The sequence below is a fragment of the Camelina sativa genome, chromosome 20 (genome assembly GCF_000633955.1).
Source record: "Camelina sativa cultivar DH55 chromosome 20, Cs, whole genome shotgun sequence".
Taxonomy (NCBI): Eukaryota; Viridiplantae; Streptophyta; class Magnoliopsida; order Brassicales; family Brassicaceae; genus Camelina; species Camelina sativa.
Window position 1 is genome coordinate 3001996 of NC_025704.1, and position 21953 is coordinate 3023948.

A 21953-nucleotide genomic window follows, 5' to 3' on the forward strand; every position below is an offset into this window, starting at 1 on the left:
TGAGTAAGAACGTTGACTGTCCAAAATTTCTTCTCTTTTGCAATGTAAACAAGGAGAAAAGAAACCAGTGAATAATGTTAAAATAAATCAATACTTATTTATTAATTGTACTATACTACTATCAAGTAACTGCAACAATTTCCCAAATATTTTTAAAAAAAGAAACCTAAAATTATTAGCTGTGTAATTGAAGCCTCTTCATATTAATTGAAGCCTCTTCATATTACTACTATCACATTAATTGACCAGCCAAAAAACACAGTTTTCAAAAATTACAAATTTAACCACAAAACTTTCGACTATTTACAGAAAAGCCCGTCAGCTTTAATCTGGTACACACAGTGGTTGGGATAGTCAGCAGATTCGAGCCGTACTCTCTCCTCAAGTCTGACCCATCCATGCCTTCTTTCATCAATCTCTCCTTCTCTAACAATTCACGCAAACAAAAAAAAAAATTGAAAAATACTAATAACAACTGTAGTAGTATGAAAAAGTAAAAAAAATTAAAATTAAAATTAAATTTGCCGTTACGAACTTTAAAAACAAATGGTCTTACGTCACGTGAGCTTCGTGCTTCTCTCTCTCTCTCTCTCTCTTCATCTTCTTCTTCAATCTTTCATCTTCATCTTTATCGCGCCTAAACAAAAAAAAAACCCTTCCTTTTCTCTTTAATGGCGTGATTTATCTTCTCCTCCCCCCCTCCCCTCTTGTAAAAATCGAGTCTTTTTCTCTCCAAACAGTCTCTTTTAAACCTCTGTTTTTTTTCATTCCTTCTATAAACCATGGCGATTCTTCCCGCCTTGTTCCTGTTTCTCTTCATCTCTGTTTCGGGTTCCGCCATTGTTGATCTAAACTCAGAAACAACTTCTCTAATCTCCTTCAAACTCTCACTCGAAAACCCATCTCGTCTTTCTTCATGGAACGTTTCGTCTTCCTCTCACTGTGATTGGGAAGGCGTCACGTGTTTGTTCGGACGAGTCTACTCTCTCTCTCTGCCTTCAATGTCTCTCAAAGGCCATCTCTTTCCTCCTCTCTTCTCCTCCCTCCCGTCTCTCTCCGTCCTCGACTTGTCGGGAAACTCACTCTCCGGCCAGATTCCGAAGGAGATTTCGAGTTTGAAGAATCTTAAATCGCTCTCTCTAGCTAAAAACCACTTCTCCGGGAAGATTCCGTCTGAAATCGGTGAAATGAAACAGCTTCAAACCCTAGACCTCTCTGGAAACTCACTCACGGGACTCCTCCCGAGTCAACTCAGCGAGTTACCTCACCTCCTTTACCTTGACCTAAGTGACAACCACTTCTCAGGTTCGCTTTCTCCTTCCTTCTTCCTTGGCTTCCCTGCTCTGTCTTCACTCGACGTCTCCAACAACTCACTCTCCGGCAAAATCCCACCAGAGATTGGGAAATTGGGTAACCTCTCTGATCTTTACATGGGACTCAACTCGTTTTCCGGTTTAATCCCTCCGGAGATAGGTAACATCTCGTTGCTGAAGAACTTTGTTGCTCCTTCATGCTTCTTCAAAGGGCCGTTACCAAACGAGATATCGAAGCTGAAACACTTGGCAAAGCTTGACCTTTCTTACAACCCACTCAAGTCTTCAATCCCTAAATCATTCGGAGAGTTGCAGAATCTGAGTATACTGAATCTTGTATCCGCTGAGCTTAACGGAATGATCCCACCAGAGCTTGGTAATTGTAAAAGCCTCAAGACACTGATGCTTTCTTTCAACTCTCTCTCTGGTTCTTTGCCATTTGAGCTTTCAGAGATACCTCTGTTGACGTTTTCTGCTGAAAGGAATCAGCTTTCGGGTGTATTGCCTTCTTGGATTGGTAAATGGAAGGAACTGGACTCACTTCTCTTGGCTAACAATCGGTTTACAGGACATATCCCTCGTGAGATTGAAGATTGTCCAATGTTAAAGCATCTCAGTTTAGCTAGCAACTTGTTAACTGGTTTGATTCCTAGGGAGATTTGTGGTTCAGGTTCGTTGGAGGAGATTGATCTCTCTGGGAACTTTCTTTCAGGAACTATTGAGGAGGTCTTCGTTGGATGTTCTTCTCTTATTGAGTTGGTTCTCACCAATAACAAGATCAATGGCTCTATTCCTGAGGATCTTTCCAAGCTTCCACTGATGGCACTTGACTTGGATTCCAACAACTTCACAGGAGAAATCCCAAAGAGTCTCTGGACATCAACGGACTTGATGGAGTTCTCAGCGTCTTATAACCGTCTACAAGGTTATTTGCCTGCAGAGATTGGCAATGCAGCTTCACTGACACGGCTGGTTCTCAGTGATAATGAGTTACAAGGTGAAATCCCAAGAGAGATTGGAAAGCTTACATCTTTGTCTGTACTGAATCTGAATTCAAACAAGCTTCAAGGGAAGATACCAAACGAGCTTGGTGACTGTACTTCTTTGACTACATTGGATCTTGGCAACAACAATCTTCAAGGACAGATTCCAGACAGAATTACTGGTCTTGCTCAGCTTCAATGCCTGGTTCTCTCTTACAACAATCTCTCAGGGTCGATTCCATCAAAACCGTCTTCTTATTTCCATCAGACTGACATGCCTGATCTGAGCTTTCTTCAGCACCATGGGGTATTTGATCTCTCCTTCAACCGATTGACTGGTCCTATACCAGAAGAGCTTGGCGACTGTGTGGTAGTGGTAGAGATTTTACTGAGCAACAACCATCTCTCCGGAGTAATCCCAGCTTCACTCTCTCGTTTGACCAACCTTACAATTCTGGATGTATCTGGAAATGCCCTTACTGGCTCCATTCCAGAGGAGATGGGCCACTCTCCTAAGTTGCAGGGATTAAACTTGGCGAATAATCAGCTCAATGGCCATATACCGGAAAGCTTTGGCCTTTTAGGTAGCTTGGTGAAGCTAAACTTGACCAAGAACCAGCTGGATGGATCGGTTCCTGCTTCTCTTGGGAACTTGAAAGAGGTTACACACATGGACTTGAGTATTAACAAGCTAAGTGGTGAGCTTCCATCAGCACTGTCTCAGATGCTCAAACTTGTAGGCCTTTACATTGAACAGAACAGGTTCACTGGAGAAATCCCTTCAGATCTTGGTAACCTTACGCAGCTTGAGTACTTTGATGCTTCTGAGAACTGGTTATCTGGAGAGATACCAACAAAGATCTGTGGATTGCCTAANGGTCGATTCCATCAAAACCGTCTTCTTATTTCCATCAGACTGACATGCCTGATCTGAGCTTTTTTCAGCACCATGGGGTATTTGATCTCTCCTTCAACCGATTGACTGGTCCTATACCAGAAGAGCTTGGTGACTGTGTGGTAGTGGTGGAGATTTTACTGAGCAACAACCATCTCTCAGGAGTAATCCCAGCTTCACTCTCTCGTTTGACCAACCTTACAATTCTGGATGTATCTGGAAATGCCCTTACTGGCTCCATTCCAGAGGAGATGGGCCACTCTCCTAAGTTGCAGGGACTGAACTTGGCGAATAATCAGCTCAATGGCCATATACCAGAAAGCTTTGGCCTTTTAGGTAGCTTGGTGAAGCTAAACTTGACCAAGAACCAGCTGGATGGATCGGTTCCTGCTTCTCTTGGGAACTTGAAAGAGGTTACACACATGGACTTGAGTATTAACAAGCTAAGTGGTGAGCTTCCATCAGCACTGTCTCAGATGCTCAAACTTGTAGGCCTTTACATTGAACAGAACAGGTTCACTGGAGAAATCCCTTCAGATCTTGGTAACCTTACGCAGCTTGAGTACTTTGATGCTTCTGAGAACTGGTTATCTGGAGAGATACCAACAAAGATCTGTGGATTGCCTAATCTGGTGTTCTTGAATCTAGCCAAGAATAATCTGGGAGGAGAGGTGCCGAGAGATGGTGTTTGCCAGGATCCTTCCAAGGCATTGCTTTCAGGGAACAAAGAGTTGTGTGGCAGAGTGATTGGATCAGATTGCAAGATCGATGGAACTAAGTTGATGAGTGCTTGGGGACTTGCAGGGATCATTCTTGGGGGTATGATCATCATCTCTGTGTTTGTTTTCTCTCTGTGCAAGTGGGTTATGACAAAGAGAGTGAAGCATAGAGATGATCCAGAGGGAATGGAGGAAACCAGGTTAAAAGGTTTTGTTGATCAAAATCTCTATTTCTTAAGTGGAAGCAGATCAAGAGAGCCATTAAGCATCAATGTGGCCATGTTCGAGCAGCCACTTCTGAAGGTGAGTCTAGGAGATATTGTGGAGGGAACAGATCACTTCTGTAAGAAGAACATAATAGGAGACGGTGGTTTTGGGACAGTTTACAAAGCTTGTTTACCCGGTGGGAAAACAGTAGCGGTCAAGAAGCTAAGCGAAGCCAAGACTCAGGGAAACCGTGAATTCATGGCAGAAATGGAGACCCTAGGGAAAGTGAAGCATCCGAATCTTGTGTCTTTGCTTGGATACTGCTCCTTCAGTGAAGAGAAGCTTCTTGTGTATGAGTACATGGTAAATGGGAGCTTGGACCACTGGTTAAGGAACCAAACTGGGATACTAGAGGTACTAGACTGGTCCAAACGTCTCAAAATCGCTGTTGGAGCGGCAAGAGGGTTAGCTTTCTTACACCATGGCTTTATCCCTCATATCATACACAGGGATATCAAAGCAAGCAATATTCTGTTGGACGGTGACTTTGAACCTAAGGTTGCAGATTTTGGGTTAGCTAGATTGATCAGTGCGTGTGAGACACACGTGAGCACAGTGATCGCGGGGACGTTTGGGTATATCCCACCGGAATATGGGCAGAGCGCAAGAGCCACAACCAAAGGAGACGTGTACAGTTTCGGGGTGATTTTGTTGGAGCTGGTCACAGGGAAAGAGCCTACTGGTCCAGACTTTAAAGAGAGTGAAGGAGGGAACTTGGTTGGTTGGGTGATTCAGAAGATAAACAAAGGGAAAGCGGTGGATGTTCTAGATTCTCTGGTTGTGTCTGTGGCTGTGAGACACTCAATGCTTCGACTGCTTCAGATTGCTGTGCTCTGTCTTGCAGAAACGCCAGCTAATCGCCCAACCATGCTTGATGTGTTGAAGGCCCTCAAGGAGATATAGAGCTGTAACCCTAAACCTTGTTGTTGTTTCATGTGTTTCGTGTTGTTTAAGTCACTGCCAGTGCTAACCAAAAAAAGTGAGTGTAGGGTTTGTAATGTTAATGTAATTCTGAATATCAGAAAACCAGACTTTTTTTTTTCAATTCCTTATTAGTGACAAAACACTCAAACTGACAGAATTGCCCTATTGCGTTCAAAATTACATGGTCGAGAATTTTTTTTTTTTTTTTTAAATCAAATTGTAAGAGGGAAAAATTGAAGGGGTTGGATTGTAGCTGTTTGATGTCAAGTCAATATCAAGAAACACAGTATGGTCAGTAAAAAATAATTATTGAAAAAAAATCTTTAGTCCAAACTTCTGGCTTTGTATTTTTACAGTCACTCCCACTTCTTTTATTCTCACTAGTCCAAAACTTCTGACTACATACAGATATCTCCACAACTTGCTCAGTTTCACTGTTTTGTTTGTTCTGTCACCACGTTCATGTAATGTAATTAATTATATAAGATAAAGGATCCTAAAACAGAAGGTTTTGTTGAAAAAATATACAATTGTTAGACCATTTTGATATTGCAAAGTGCTAACTAGCCGATCAGTTGGTTACGGTTCCTCTTCTACAGTTCACCACGTAACAGTCTAACAGAGTTCTATTAGTGTTAAATTAACTTTCTTGTCTATTAAAAATTGGTGAAAGGGTTTGTTTTCTGCAATTAACTACAAAAGACATAATAGTAAAATAGGTCAGTGGCGGAGCGAGAAAAATTATTTATGGGTGTCATTATATTTTTTTTTTCAAAAGAAAAGGTTATATTAAAACAATGTTACTACAAAAGTTCATTATAAATATAAATTCTAAGCTCACTCATACTTTAAAAACATTCTAAATATAAGATGGAAGAGGAAGAATCCAAGTTTTTAAGAAATTATGTTTTTGCCGTTTAATGATTTAATCAATCTATAGTTATGTTTAACCGTACAAATATATAATCGATTAGAAATTTGTTAAAGCTAAGCCCAACAGTTTGTCAAAAAAGTCCAATGTTCATATGTTAATGTCTTAAAATTATAGAAAAAACCTTAATAGAAAACGAGATATGAAAAAATCATAGAGTAGCCAAAGTTATATTTTTATTTGAAGGGTGTCAACAAAATTTCAGAGGGGTATCAACAGATTGATTAGACACGTGCAATTAATTATTTTATTAAAAGCTAAGCCAAAATTTATAATTTCATGGGTGTCATATGACACCCCTAATACTTCTCTACCTCCGCCACTGAGGTCATCTTAACTCTCAAGTGTGAAAGAAAAGTCTCGGTGCAATATATTATAGCTAGGGTCGTAGACTTTGTTCAAACCATTAAGGTCATCATCTTTCACAGATTAAGCATTTATTGCACTGACCTAATTAACTCGATATGTTATGCCTCATCAGTAATATCAAATAAAACTAGTGGGTTTATGTGCTATACGGGCCAGGCCTATTTAATGTGAGATATCACGGGTCTTTTTAGTATTCACCCAGCCCATGGCTTAATTACGTAATCATAATTATAGATTAATAGTTTAATACTTGTAAATATATTAAAATATAACTATTTTGATATTTTGTATAATTGTAAACAAAGAATATGTTGGTTAATAATACAAATAAAACAAACAAAGTGTATATGCTGAATTAAAATATACAGGCGTAATGTGATTAGTGTACATAAGTAGAGTCATCATCAGTAGACCGACGAAAATCTATAGAGACAACGACCTGGACATAGGAGACCCGCATGGACCATGTGAATAAGTCAATAACTAATGCATAATTGTAACACTAATTAATGATTACTAATTTACTATATAATTCAATGATATCTTAAATTAGTTTTTTTTTTCTTCTGTACTAAAATATTATCGGTTGGTTAGTTGCATATTGATTTTATCTTGCTTTGTTCATGTATCCAGCCTTGTTCTTCCAAGAATATGATATGTAATTAATCAAAGGAAAACAAAAATTATATCATTATCTATAACTTTTTTTCAAGTTCGTCGTATTCCATGAGTATGATTATATATACAGTCGTGTTATTGATGTGTCATATGACTCGTGTCATACGCTTCAACTTATCCTATATGTACATGTACCTAAAGGCGTGCAAGCAAAAAAAAAGAGAGTTTGTTTCTATGCTTATTTTTGTAGAAAAATACAAAAGCAATAAATAATTTTGGGTAAAATTTGGCATGTGATCAACGGAAGGATATAGTACACATTGCGACTTATATGTCTGCAAGAAACTATAGTAAGTACATAAAGAATAGACACGAGATCGAATATTTTGAAAAAGGGATATATATAATATACTTAATTGAATTGTAGATATCAGTTCAAAAAGTATATATTAAGTGTCATATAAATATGGACATCCAAATTGATTCCAACTATTAGTACTTTTAGAGTAGATTAGTGTCAAATATTCAAACCAGATAGTCACAGATATCTAAAAGAATACTTTAAGATCATTAATATATGTTCTAAACATTAGTTATATATACATGTTATACAATTATAAAAAATAGATCTAACGAAAAGAATTATACAGAACAACAAACATAAATATCGTAGCTTCGTAGTTTACATGTGAAGTAAACTTTAGATGACAGAGCCTAAGGGGGTGTTATTGGATTGTGGTTTTTAAAGGAGTTTGATGTATTTAAGAATCAGGTGTTATTCAATTGGGTATTTTTAAAAATCCATTAAAATCTAGTGTTATTCAATATCTACTGGATTTTGTGTGATTTTGGATTTCAACGTACTTTGCTTCTAAAATATGAACAAACACAATACCACACTTTTCTCAATCATTTCATTTTCTTCTCCTCTCTTTAGATGGATCTCTAGCCTTTGACATATTATTGTTTGATTTTTTTTCTCAATCCTTTTATATAATCACACTTATTCATCAGATATGTATTATTTTTGAGAATTTTTTTTTGTGTTCTTTAACTTTTTTTTCTGGGTTCATGATCTATAACTTTTTTTTTTGGTTTATGATATAATCACACTTTTTTTTTCTGGGTTCAATCTCTGTTTCTTCCTCCTCAAACCCTTTGTATATAATCACACTTATTCATCAGATCTGTGTTTTTTTGTATTCTTTAATTTTTTTTTTCTGGGTTCATGACATCTGGGTTCTTTAACTACACCAAAAATCTGGATTGAAAACAAATACAGTTTAATTCAAGTTTTCTATGACATGCGTAAAAGTCTGGGTGTTATTAATTTAATATAATTTTGGTGTATAACACAGTTTATGGATATATATATATTTTTTTCTAACAATAACTTTTTAAAAAATCCATAACAATCACCAAAAATACATTATCAATGACTTTCAAATCCACCTTATATGCATTATAAAGTCCACACAAATGCATTAGACTTTTAAATCCACTAATGTCCGGTAAGTATCATCACAAATAAAATAATAAGATTACCTGTTGATGATCAGATAGCTTAAAGAATGATACAACTGGAACCGGTTTGTAGATAACCGGGTTATTGTTGGTTCAGAACCGGTCAGGTTAGGTTAGATTAGTAGATGTGATGTTAGTTGAACACCTACCATTGTTGTGTTTGTGCCTTGGAGAGAGAGAGAGAGAGAGAGAGGAGAGTAAGAGAATCGAAGCAAACGTAGGATATTGTTTTTAGTTGACGTCAACCATTGAAAGAATGACACGTGGAAAAACCTTGAGAAGAGCGTCTTAATAAGAAGAATAAATGCTTTTCTTTCTTATTAAAAAAAAAAAAAAGAAAAGAGAATACTTTGTCTAATCCTTCACGCCGCGTCTAAGCCATTTTAAAAAAGCTTTCGGACAAGACAACTTCGCTTTCTCTAGCTTTTCAGCTTTGGCTATTATAGGTCGACTCGGCTTGGCTTAATGAATTTGACTAATCAGAAAATGTTTTTTTGTAAATTATTAGCGAAATATCTAATATCTTGCTAATCTGTCTTACTCAATGACTAATTAAGGAAATTAATCATCATGTTTTATCCCAAATTAATATGTTGATTTTTTTTTTTAGATTGAAGCCTTTAACAAAGTACATTGTATATTATAGCTATCTTAAACCAATAATTACTATCCAATAAAAAAAGATTTAGTAAATCTTATGTAATTTTCTTAAAGTAATTAATAAAATCTGGTGATCCGTTGTATCAATAAGTACGTGAAAAAAGGAAAACAAGAATGAGAAAGAACGTGAAAGACTTTAAAAAAAAAAGGTAGTTAAAAATATTTTCTCTTGTTTAAAACAAAAACGTTATCTTCAAAATTTTATCCTCTTTTTTTTATTATTTATAATTTGTTGTTAAAAATGCGTTTTAATCGTTTTTTTCTTTTTACCCACGCAAAATCTGTTTTTTATTTGGATAAACATCTGTACTCATCCAAAAAGTTTTATCTTCAAAAAACAGTTGTCGTGGAATCCAGTTTTTTTTCATCTATTCTTTTTTTTTTTTCTTTAGATAATCCAGAAACTTAATGACTTGGATCTAATAAGTGTTGTTGTATTAATCCAAAAAACTTGAAGCCGGATGATCCAACGACTGATGTCGCCGCCAGTTGGTAAAATTTTTTAATAAGGAAAGAAAGAAGAAAAGGAAATGGTAAGATGATGAATCGAATCGAACGGTAGAGATAAAAAAAAGGTCACACACCGTAACGCTATATCCATGGCTCAAACATCGTAGCTGCTTGCACAATCTCTCTCTCTCTCTCTCTCTCTCTCTCTCTCTCTCTCTCTCTCTCTCTTTTGTCTTCTTTCTTCCTAGCCCCATTCATTTTTTTTATTATTATTTTTCATTTAACCCCAAACTCTCTCTCTCTCTCTCTCTTTCCGTTTCTCTCTCTATTGGAGGGAGGGAGTGCCGGAATTATCACCGGAGTTTCTCACAATTACGTTTTTTTTTGCTTCCCACCCGTTGCAAAACTTTGTTATATTTCGTGGAGAGGAAGAGAATTTTGAAATTGAGCAAAACCCTTTTTTTCTCTTTTTTCCGGGGGAATTATAATACAATTCTCTGCTGGTTTTATTATTATGATTGGATAGACAGAAAAAACCAAAAAAAAAAACTAAAATAAAAAAAAAAGGGAAAGGGAAGATAAAAGAGAAGAAGAAGAAGAAGAAGAAGAAGAAGAACTCTTTCTCTTTCTCTTTGTCTTCATCTCTCTGTTCCTTTTTTTGTTCTGTTTTCTTCTTCGGGAACGTGAAAGCCTAGAGATACAACAACAACAAGAAGAAGAAGGTTTTTACACTTTTACGAGATCCGTTTCAGTAACTTCTTTTGTTTGTAGCTGCTCTTTAAGACAATAAGAAGAAGAAAAGCAGAATTGTCTTTGTTCCTTTTTTCATCATCTGGTAAGTTTCTCTAATCCGTTTTTAGGGTTTTTTTTGTTTGTTTTTTGAATTACTCTTTTTTTTTTTGTACCCTTCTTTGCTTCAATTTTGCAACAACAACATAAAAGATCCGAATTTAGGCGAATTGTCTTATTAATAAAACTTTCTTCTAGTCAAAACTATTTCTTTGATTGCTTCAATTTTGCAAAGTGTGTTTTTTTTTTTTTTTTGTTCTTGTAATTTTTGGGTTTGAATTAGTGCCAGAGTCTAGAAAGCTCCTGTTTTATCCATTTCACTCTTCATCTTTTTGTCTGGCATTGAGAGAGCCCTTGGGGTCCCTTATGTTTTTTTTTCTTAAAATTCTTACATTCTGTTTAGATTTTTCCTCTAGTTTGATTCTAGAGGTAGTTTGATCTTTCTTTCTTATTCTTTGGATTTTTTTTTTTGTTGTTGTCAGCTGTGTACAATGCCGTTTGATATATTGGAACCAAGAGGTGTACCAACACCACCTCATTTTCATGAAGACATTCGCATCACTCCTGAGGTTGGTTTAACTCTTCCTTTCTCTCTTATTTGAATTTTTTCTCAAGACATTTGATGTTTTTCTTGTGTAGAAACAATTCGGTTTCATGAAAAACAACAACCTGATGTCTGAAAGTGGTGGGGATAGATGTTCAAATTTACCGACTAGTTCTTGGACATCTGACAGTTATCACCTCTCACAACAATCAAGCTTGTCTGGGGCGCTTCCTTCCTTTATCCCTAATGGAAAGACAACTACAAGTGATACTCACTGGGAAAAGAGTCTATTTTCCAGCTCTCTCTCTGAACTTTTTAGTAGACAATGTAAAAAGCTTCTCATTCTGTTTTCAGTTTTTACAATATACCACACCTATGTTGTTTATTCTGATCTGTGTTTTCAATTTGCTTGTTTTTGCAGTACGGCTACCAAGAAGTGACAAGTTAGCCTTTACTAAGGAAGAACCTTTTGAGTCTTTGGAAGAGATGGAGGCACAGACTATTGGAAATCTTCTTCCAGATGAGGACGATTTTTTTGCAGAAGTGGTTGGTGATGGTGTTCATAATAAGTCCCGTGCCAATGGTGGAGATGATTTGGATGATTTTGACCTTTTCAGCAGTGTTGGTGGCATGGAACTTGATGGAGATGTTTTTAACTCTGCGGGTCAAAGAGACGGAAAGAGAGGCAGCAGCAGTGTTTCCGTTGTTGGTGAACATCCCCGAGGAGAAACTGTTTCCAGAATACTTTTTGTTACGAATATGGATAGCCTCATTGAAGATTACGAGCTCGATGCCCTTTTTGAGGTACGTGAGCAAGACACAATATTAAAATTTTCTGAAGTCTTCTCTTCTCACTGATGATGTATATATGTTTTCAGCAATATGGAAATGTTCGGGCTCTTAATACTGCTGGCAAGAATCGTGGCTTTATCATGGTATCATACTATGATATTAGGTCTGCTCAGAATGCGGCAAGAGCACTCAATGGCAGACTCTTCAGGGGAAGAAAGCTTGATATTCGTTATTCTATCCCAAAGGTGTTGTTAACTGTTCCGAACCCCCTTGTTTCTTTCCGTACTATGTGCATTTTTTTACTTTTACTAGTCATCTGTGCTGCTGTCTTTATATCTTGCTGACTACTCTTTGTTATGATATCAGGAAAATTCCAAAAAAGAGAACTCGAATGAAGGAGCCTTGTGGGTAAATAATCTTGATTCTTCTATATCCAATGAAGAGCTTCACAGAATAGTCGGACCATATGGAGAAATCAGAGAGGTTTGCTTAATGTCCTCCTTTGTTCCTGCTTTGTGTTATTTAACGGTTATGCGACATTGTTATGATTTTGCTATTTTCTGTTGCTTTTAGGTTCGTAGACATGAGAACTCACAAATTTACATAGAGTTCTTTGATGTTCGAGCTGTAGAGGCCACACTTCGAGGACTAAATGGACGTGAGGTCGCTGGGAGGCAGCTTAAACTTTCACCAACCTGTCCAGAGGGTACAAGGTGATTATGATTTTTTCTTCCCGCCTTAGTTTTTCTCTATGGCTGTCTGAAACAGTAAATTTTAACTGTGTTGATGTGTAGGATTCATCATACTTGGGTTTTTTTTTTCCTTTCAGTTTCTCGCCACAATTCACTGCAGATGATGGTGAGGGGGGTCTACCTAAAATGGCTTTTAATAACCTATCATCAGCACACATGGGTATAATAATAGTGCACACAGTTCATGATGATTTGTTTCTCAATAATTAAACATTCAGGGTCACAACTCATACCTATCCTTTAATATCTCTGTTTCAGGGAGACATTTTCCAGGAATATTAGCTTCGACCTCTATTGATGGTGGATATATGCGAGTTATGCACAATTCTGTTGGGTCACCTGTGAACTCATCATTCATTGAGAGTCATCAGAATCTAGATCCTAATGGTTTGCCACCATCCACAAGAGTCATCTCAGCTAGCAAGCCTGTTGGTCTTCAGGACACTGGAAACCGTTTTGATAATTCGAAATCGGGGATCCAAAGCATGCCAAATCTACATCCTCATTTTCCGGATTACCTTGACAACTTTGCAAGTGGCAGTCCATATAAATCCTCTACTACATTCTCTGAAATGGTCAGTAATGGCCAAAAAGCAAATGAAGGCTTTATGATGAGCAGTAGTCGTGGAATGGGCGTAGATGGGTTTAACGGAAGTGGTAACTACATGTTCTTCTTATTGCTTTTCTGCTGTGTTACAGTTTGCTTAAGGATGGGTGTAAAACTTGTCATTCTTACAAAAATGGTGTTGGACTTACGTTTTCTCATTTGTAATTTTCTTATTGTAGTCATAGGTTCTCCCATAAATCAAGGATCCCATCGCGCTAACGTCAACCTATGGAGCAACTCTAACACTCAGCAACATAATACCTCAAGTGGTATGATGTGGCCTAACTCACCATCTCACGTCAACGGCATTCCTACTCAGCGGATCCCATCTGTTACTGGATTCTCAAGAGCATCTCCTCTAATGGTGAACATGGCATCATCGCCTGTGCATCACCACATTGGATCTGCCCCAGTAATGAACTCACCTTTTTGGGATAGAAGACAGGGATATGTAGCTGAATCTCCAGAATCTTCTGGATTTCACTTAGGTTCTCATGGTAGCATGGGATTTCCTGGCTCTTCACCCTCACATCCAGTGGAAATTGGTTCTCATAAGGTTTTATCTCATGTTAGTGGCAATCCAAAAAATGCTGTATTACGATCATCGAGACAGATGCCTCACCTCTTTACTGGAAGGAGCCCAATGCTTTCAGGATCTTTTGACTTGCCTAATGAACGGTACAGGAATCTCTCTCACAGAAGAAGCGAATCTAGCTCTAGTAATGCTGAGAAGAAACTGTATGAGCTTGATGTTGATCGCATATTAAGTGGGAAGGACAGCAGGACAACATTAATGATAAAAAACATTCCTAATAAGTAAGTGAACTCACCTTTTCTCTCCTATTATTTACTGTTTTATAACATTCCTAATAAGTGAATTTAGCTGGTTGCTCATTTTATCCTTTTTTTTTTGGGGTTTAGGTATACTTCTAAGATGCTTCTAGCTGCCATTGATGAGTTCTGTAAAGGAACATATGATTTCCTATATTTGCCAATTGACTTCAAGGTACGGTCTCTTACCTTTTTATCTAATGGATTCTAATGCAACCTTGTAGGTTACGGTATTTTTAATGTCAATGTCAATGAACAACCTTCCGTCTATTTTCAGAATAAATGCAATGTGGGATATGCTTTCATCAACCTTACCGAACCTGAAAATATTGTTCCGTTTTATAAGGTATAGCCTTGTCCCGTTTTATGATCAAATTTGTGTTGATGATGTTAAGAGAAAAAAAGCATTGGGTAACAAGTTTAAAACCTTAACAGGCATTCAACGGTAAGAAATGGGAAAAGTTCAACAGCGAGAAGGTGGCATCTCTTGCATATGGTCGGATTCAGGGAAAATCAGCTCTTATTGCCCATTTCCAGAACTCAAGTTTGATGAACGAAGACAAACGTTGCCGGCCTATTCTCTTCCACACCGCTGGTCCAAATGCTGGGGATCAGGTAAGAAGAAAGATCAAAGGTCTTACTCGAGATAGGTTTGTATTAGTCATCGTCAGCCATTTTTATTGAGAGTTTTGCTTCATTTGTAAATGTGCGCAGGAACCATTTCCGATGGGTTCCAACATCCGGTCAAGACCAGGCAAGCCTCGAACAAGTAGTATCGAGAACTACACCAACTTTAGCAGTAGCTCTGATAACCGGGAAGAACCTTTTAATGGGACCGACTCGATGTAACAAATGATGAGGCAGCAGACAGTTTTCATGTCGTAAAGCCAGACTAACCCTTAGGCGTCTTCTATCAGAGGTTAAAAAAAAAAACCCAAAAGATTAACACAAGGTAAAAATATATATATGTCGTTGACACCCCCACAGCTATGTAAATCCTTGGGGGGTGTGGTAAATTACCTGAGAAAACTCATTTTGCAGAGGAGAAAAGTTTTTTGAACTTGGTCCTTTTAAACTCATTCAGGGTTGTTGCTTCACAAGTTTTGTTGTATCATTAAACCTCCTAGAGAAATCTTGCTGGCTTTTTTCTCTTTTTGTTTCTGTCTTTTTTGTTTTCTTCAAAAATTGTTGGGTTGTGTCCTTTTTACTTGCATACAAATGTAACAACTTAGTACGATTTATTCAGTTTCTTCGCCAGCGTTTTGGGACCATATAATTTATCATTTATGTTAAACCAGGCAACTTGTCCAGTTTTAGCGTTTATTTTACTCTTTTGTTTGGCAACTTTGAAACCCTCTGAGACAGGCAGTTCTGTAAGCCAGGCTGCTATTATTATCTGAATGTCCAATCTACAAAATGGAACGAGTTTAGATTGGGTTTGGTCATTCGAACACAAGTAAGAATCCCCCACATAGTCCGGAAATAAGGACAAGCAGCCATTAAGGGCTTCTAAACTACAACCAAAGCTGAAAGCTGCGTTGCGTTGTGTATATATAAAAAAGGTTGGCTGCTTCAGAATGTTAACTAACATATTATATGAGTAAACTACTATAGTTTATGATAAGTTTTGGTTGGGATGCGGTATTAGTATTTGATATGGATATATTTTAGCCCATAAAAGCCAAATATGGCCCATTTATGGGCGGTGGAGGAGGAACCTGACCTCCTTCTTCAGGTCTTATGTATGTATCCTAGAGAGCAAAATTGGGTTTGGTCCAGCACTCATATATGTAATTTATGATTGGATAACAGAGGATCTCATGACCTACATATATTTTGTTTTATGATTCCTTTGTGATATTTATAGAAAGAAAAAGTTACTAAATTCATATGTTGTTGTTGTACACTGTAATTAAGCTTTTGAAAAAGGTATCTTTTGTAAATTGGTCATTATTATGTAAATTTGTGTCTTATTATTCACGTCTCCCTCCAAAAAAAAGATACCTTCTCTCTTTCTCTCTTTCTCTCTTTTGTTCCCTATTTCAATTTCCAGTCACACCGCATTACACAATAATTTAATGATACAAAATTCTAAAAAAAATATATTCCCATATCACTTACTAGTATTAACAAAATTATCTCATTAAACGTCGGTTTGTAAAAAATCTGATAATATAATAAAACTAGATAATAACAATTTTCAATGTAAGCCAATTAAAAACAACATAGCCCACTGTAGTAAATATACTCACGTGACGTACGCTTTTGTTATCTCACAGTCAATTTAATACTACATCTCTAGTTTTTTTTCGGCAATGTGATAATTATAACATTGTCATTAATTAATCTCTCTCAATAATATTACGAATAAAAGGAATATATAAAAAGGGGAGTCAAGACTCTCAAAGACAGATCGTCGACTTGGAAAACAAAAGTGGGTCCCATCTATTCACTGTCCTATTTTTTTTTTTTTTTTTTTTTTTNNNTCTTCTCTCTTCGTCTTTCCCCAATCTCCTTCGTTCTTCTTCCTTCTTCTTCTTCGGGGAACGTACTCTCTCGCTAGTGTCTAATGGGAAGCTGTTGGTCTGATGGGTCAAACGGCGGCGGTGGTGGAATGGTTAGTGGTGGTGGTGGTGGGACTACTTCCTCCGCCGCTACTCCTAACGACGCTGTTGACCATTACCTCAAGTCTCGTGGCTACAATGGCCTCTTTTCTCAGATCGAGGTCCGTTTCTTTCCTTTTCTTTCATCAAAGATTTGATTTTTTTTGGGGTTTTTACTAACGTTTTTTTTTTTTCTTTTTGTTTTGCAGCTATCGTTCTCTGCTTCCAATTTACGAGACCGGGATGTGATTTCAAAGGTTCGTTTTTTTTATTCTTTTTAGAAAACGCAATTCTCTGGAATGGATTCGTTTCTTTATTTTGTTAGCTTCTTGAAAAATCCACAACCTTAGTGATTTGATGTATAAAGTGTTAAACTTTATTAGTAATAATACTCTTTGATATTGCAGAGTGATGCAATGGTGGTTGTGTATACTAAAGGAAGAGATGGAACACTTGCTGAATTGTTCCGTACTGAAGTTGTTTTGAATTCTTTGAGCCCTAAATGGATTAAGAATCTTACCATTGGTTATCAGTTCGAGATTGTTCAAACTTTGCTGTAAGTTCAGGCTCTTTCAAAATCTCTGGTTGTATATCTATAATTGAGGAAAAAGGAATAAACTTTTCTTAACAACACCTTTTTGCTGCACAGGTTTCGTGTCTATGATATTGACACTCAGTTTCGAAATTCAAAGGAGGAGGTAACTTCAAATTTTCAGCTTCCCATGTTAATAATGTTACAAGTGTTACATTTTTTATATGATTTGGGAACTTTTCGTTTCAGTTGCTTAAGCTTGACGAGCAGCAATTTCTTGGTGAGGCAACATGTACATTGTCTGAGGTATGCTAACACATCTCTACTGCTTCTTTGGATGTAAAGAAGAATAGGAAACAGACTAGTGTATCGAATTGCTATAGATTATTATTGATTAAGATGTTATGTGTACTGGTAAACTATTCAGATTGTCACCAAATCGAATAGGACGGTTGCCTTAGAACTTATGCGTAAAGAAGGTGTTGGTGCGCAGACTCAACCACAAAACAATGGAAAGCTTATTGTCCATGCTGAGGAGTCTCTAGCTTCTAAGACCAATACAGAGCTAGTGTTCAGGGGGTTGAATTTGGAATCAAAGGATACTTTCTCTAAGAGTGTAAGCTAATAATATACTCTTTGACCAATTTAGCAGAATGTTACTTTAGACATATATATAAAGTTGTTGTTGTTCATACTCAGGACCCGTTTTTGGTGATATCTAAGTTTGTGGAGCACGGGGCTCCAATCCCGGTCTCTAAAACCGAAGTCTTAAAGAATGATCTAAATCCACTTTGGAAACCAGTCTCTTTAAGTGTTCAACAAGTGGGGAGTAAGGTAAATCAACCAGAGATGTTTCTTATATCTAGAGTTTTTCTGACCAGGAAGATGTATCAGTTTCTCTTCTGTAATCTTGCAGGACAGCCCACTGGTAATAGAGTGCTTAGACTTCAATGGCAATGGCAATCATGATCTGATCGGGTAACCACAAAATCTTACTTTCTTCCATTCTGTTCTTGGGATATGAAAATGAGTTGCTTGAGCTGAGATAATTCCTATTTCATATTTGGTTTTGCCAGAAAAGTTCAGAAATCTCTTTCAGACTTGGAAAAGCTTCATTTGGCTGGCCAAGGAATCAATTTAGTATTACCTACTGGTGTTGGACATAAACATGAAGACAGGGTATGGACCTTCAACAACAAGAGGTTTTTACACAATTTAAAATGTGAGAGTTCTGAATTTCTGATACCATTTTAACATAATTTCAGGTATTAAAGAGCCAGCTTTTCGTGGACAAGTTTACTGAAACCGTTCAGCACACATTCCTAGAATACTTGGCGTCTGGATTTGAATTGAACTTCATGGTTGCTATTGATTTCACAGGTAAAAAAATGATCTGAATAGTGCAGAGTTTCTCTAATACATGTCCTTTTAACTAATAATCCAAACTGTCCCATCTTCCATCAGCTTCAAATGGAAATCCGCGTCTCCCAGATTCTTTGCATTACATCGATCCTACAGGGCGGTTAAATGCTTACCAGAGGGTAAGGACTTGATCCTTTCAAGTTTCTTTGCAGAAGCTGGTGACTGTGTGTGATCTTTCTTTCTTCTTATTCAGGCAATAGTTGAAGTTGGAGAAGTGTTACAGTTCTATGACTCTGACAAACGCTTTCCCGCGTGGGGTTTTGGAGCTCGTCCAATCGACATCCCGGTCTCACATTGCTTTAACCTCAACGGAAGCAGTACTTATTGCGAGGTCTTGCAACAAATCTTACTCGCATTGAACTAAACAACTTTGTATCAAATTTTCTCCACTTAATCTGTTTTTGGTTTGTTTGTTTCTTCAGGTAGATGGGATTCAAGGTATAATGAATGCCTACAACGGTGCTCTCTTCAACGTGTCTTTTGCAGGGCCTACTCTATTTGGTCCTGTGATCAACGCTGCTGCAACAATCGCAAGCGACTCACTCTCTCAAAGTGCAAAGAAATATTACGTCTTGTTGATAATCACAGTGAGTTTATATATATAAGACATGTGGTTTTTTTCTATGATTTTTGTGTGTTTTTGGTTTATAACATACAATGTCACGTTTTTTTATAGGATGGAGTAATAACAGATCTTCAAGAAACGAGAGACTCGATTGTCAGTGCATCGGATCTCCCATTATCAATCCTCATTGTTGGAGTTGGAGGAGCTGACTATAAAGAAATGGAGGTTCTTAAACAAAAAAAAAATACATTATGCTTGATATCATTAGAGAATCTTGAGATAGATTATTCTTACAAGGTTATGTGTTGATTGTTGTTGTTGTGTAGGTACTAGATGGAGATAAAGGAGAGAAATTAGAGAGCTCGACCGGTCGCATAGCATCGCGTGATATTGTCCAGTTTGTTGCATTACGAGACATACAATGTGAGTCTTCCTTTTGTGTTTCTTGATTTGTTCTTGCTTCACAGTATTTTTTTTTGTCTCTGATCATTGTGGGGTTGTTGTTGTTGTTGTTGTGTGTAGATGGAGAGGTGTCAGTGGTAGAAGCGCTACTAGCTGAATTGCCAACACAATTTTTGACGTATATGAGAAACCGTAACATCACACCCACCTCCACCAACACCTCTTCTTCTTCTTTTTGATCCCAACTCACTCTCAACACTGTACATACATCATCATTCACAGCTCTAAACGGTGTCGTTTTCTGTTTTTTTCTTTTTCTTTTTTTGGTTTCTCTTTGTCTCTGGAATTTTTCCATTTTCCAGTATTATTCCACGGTCAAAATTCATATATCTCATCATCACACTTGATTTGTTGCCAAAAAAACTTAACATTATTTTTATTAATATCATTTGCCAAATTTACAAGTTGGTTTGGGCGTATTCATATGTTACTGTTTCAACGGTCAACATATTTAGCTGTTGACTTTCTTTCTTCTTTTAGTTAGGATTTAGGTAGACTTTTACTAAGCTTGACCGTTGATTTTACTCTTTACCGTACTTCTCGCTGCTGACACAAATAACATTACAAAAACTGTTGTAAACACTATTTTTTTTATTTATGAAAATGTTAACATACAAACTTATGTTTAAAACTATAAAATAATTGTTCACTATACGTATTCATGTTAATATAGTATTGGAATTGTCATAAAATTGAAGGTAAATGTAAACGTAAAGTAAAAAAAGAATTGTCAAGTCGTGTATATGCAAAGACTAGAAGGATAATCAAACTTAAGCTATATGTGACGACGTCGTCATCGAACTCAATTTCCCTGCATGCTTGGCAATTAAAATAACCACCCGAAAATGTTGTTTATTTGTATTCGTTCTCTTTTTAGTCAACAAAACTGCAAATACCTACTACCCATGTGTATATCCTGTTTTTTTTTTTTTCCATCGTGTACGTATATCCTGTTTTTGAAGTTCCCTTTTCAGTCAAATTTCAAATTCGTTGACATGTTGTTAGACAATACTCTCTACCTTTTTTTCCATTTGATTGACTTTCTTACTAAAAATATTCACTTTGTTTTGTCGTAATCTTAGCTATAAAAATGTCATTCTTGTATAATCTAGTCGAAGAAAATTTAGTGACCAAATGTCGTCCCTTCACAACATATCATCTTACGTTTCTTTGTTCACGATGTCATACGTGACATATATATATGTTTGTTTCCATTTATTTGTTCTTAATAAATTTAAGTGTTACATAATTTTTTATATATAACAAATACAATACCAAAAAAAAATAGCGTGTTGCTGAGAAAAGATTACAAATTAAAAAAAATGTGAGTCACGTGCAACGAAACATGACTAAAAAAAGACAATAGTTAGTTCTTTCGATTGGAACTCTCTTATTTAAGTTCCTCTCCTACTTCCCGTAATAAATAAATAAATGCTTTCACCTCTTATTTAAGTCACAATTCCTCTCCTACTTCCAGGAATTGTGACTTGTCAAGGACCCCATCATACAAAGTGATTTTGTGAACAATATATCCTTAAATAGTTTGTTAATATCAAAATGGTTCGTTTTAGATGTTGTTATGAACATTGTAAACTTTCTACATCGACAACCACTATTTTTAATCGTTCATTACAAAAAAAAAAAAATTTTGACAGTATTAATCTAACCCGTTTACATATAATTTTTGGATGACTTTTGAAATTTACTCCTAGGTTTGATGAACTCACGAATTGTGATAATCTGCTTTCTTTCTAAAACTTGAATCTTGGACTTAGTGTAGGCATGTAAAAACGTTTTGTCCATCACTGGATCAAAACCTAACCACATTTAATGGTGAAGTATAAACTGACCTATTGCCAGCTATATAGATGAAATTATAAAACATCTTCGAATAGCACAATTCACACGTTTTCACTTGAGTTAGTGATCAGTGTGTACACATTTCTCGAACATAACTTTTGTTTTTTCAATCTCTATCCAAATCTTTTTTAGGAAAAAAAAATAAAGACCCCACACACGTACGTGAACACCTTTTTTATATATATAGCTCACTACATCTATTTTCCTTTTTTGTTAAAATATATCACAACATGTACACCATATGGAAAATAATTTGATTATTTTCTTAATTATTCCTTCTGCTTTTTCAGAGAATGTCGGTTTATAGTTATACACGAAGAATATGTATGTTTTGTTTCTTTGTATGTATTTTAAATTAAACTCTCAAAAAGAATATAATTTGATTTTTACTCTTCTTCGATTCCATGCATGTGTTCTTGAAAATAAACAATTATACAGAATATATATACATGCATGCTCCTTCTTTAAACTTTTTTCTCCCTTTTTGTCATTTTTGATCTTTATATAGCGTTCATATTAATTTACATGCATTCTTCTATTA

General features: G+C 36.4%; 3 protein-coding genes across 3 annotated transcripts; all 3 read left to right on the plus strand.

The window, feature by feature from the left end:
* LOC104768931 (leucine-rich repeat receptor protein kinase EMS1-like) lies at positions 618 to 5249 on the plus strand. The gene is made up of 2 exons (XM_019241688.1): positions 618 to 3106; positions 3532 to 5249. Exons 1-2 carry the CDS (start codon positions 783 to 785, stop codon positions 5078 to 5080), a joined length of 3873 nt encoding a protein of 1290 aa, XP_019097233.1. The 5' UTR covers positions 618 to 782; the 3' UTR covers positions 5081 to 5249.
* LOC104768932 (protein MEI2-like 4) lies at positions 9905 to 15265 on the plus strand. The gene is made up of 14 exons (XM_010493031.1): positions 9905 to 10488; positions 10925 to 11011; positions 11082 to 11313; positions 11408 to 11790; positions 11865 to 12023; positions 12145 to 12261; positions 12352 to 12491; positions 12608 to 12690; positions 12789 to 13187; positions 13317 to 13953; positions 14059 to 14143; positions 14246 to 14314; positions 14404 to 14583; positions 14683 to 15265. Exons 2-14 carry the CDS (start codon positions 10934 to 10936, stop codon positions 14815 to 14817), a joined length of 2697 nt encoding a protein of 898 aa, XP_010491333.1. The 5' UTR covers positions 9905 to 10488; positions 10925 to 10933; the 3' UTR covers positions 14818 to 15265.
* On the plus strand, positions 16442 to 19975 carry LOC104768934 (protein BONZAI 2-like). The gene is made up of 16 exons (XM_010493032.2): positions 16442 to 16693; positions 16781 to 16828; positions 16979 to 17127; positions 17221 to 17269; positions 17353 to 17409; positions 17531 to 17719; positions 17803 to 17937; positions 18020 to 18081; positions 18180 to 18282; positions 18369 to 18483; positions 18568 to 18644; positions 18719 to 18856; positions 18948 to 19112; positions 19202 to 19315; positions 19417 to 19513; positions 19613 to 19975. The coding sequence occupies exons 1-16, from the start codon at positions 16538 to 16540 to the stop codon at positions 19729 to 19731; spliced, it is 1773 nt and encodes a 590-aa protein (XP_010491334.1). The 5' UTR covers positions 16442 to 16537; the 3' UTR covers positions 19732 to 19975.

Coding starts and splice junctions, on each gene's coding strand:
- LOC104768932 (XM_010493031.1), top strand. CDS start 10,934: ATGCCGTTTGATATATTGGAACCAAGAGGTGTACCAACACCACCTCAT. Junction 11,314..11,407: donor TGAACTTTTTAGTAGACAAT/GTAAAAAGCTTC, acceptor TTGTTTTTGCAG/TACGGCTACCAAGAAGTGAC. Junction 14,144..14,245: donor ATTTGCCAATTGACTTCAAG/GTACGGTCTCTT, acceptor GTCTATTTTCAG/AATAAATGCAATGTGGGATA.
- LOC104768934 (XM_010493032.2), top strand. CDS start 16,538: ATGGGAAGCTGTTGGTCTGATGGGTCAAACGGCGGCGGTGGTGGAATG. Junction 17,128..17,220: donor GAGATTGTTCAAACTTTGCT/GTAAGTTCAGGC, acceptor TTTGCTGCACAG/GTTTCGTGTCTATGATATTG. Junction 18,082..18,179: donor GGCAATCATGATCTGATCGG/GTAACCACAAAA, acceptor TGGTTTTGCCAG/AAAAGTTCAGAAATCTCTTT.
- LOC104768931 (XM_019241688.1), top strand. CDS start 783: ATGGCGATTCTTCCCGCCTTGTTCCTGTTTCTCTTCATCTCTGTTTCG. Junction 3,107..3,531: donor GGTAACCTTACGCAGCTTGA/GTACTTTGATGC, acceptor CCTTTTAGGTAG/CTTGGTGAAGCTAAACTTGA.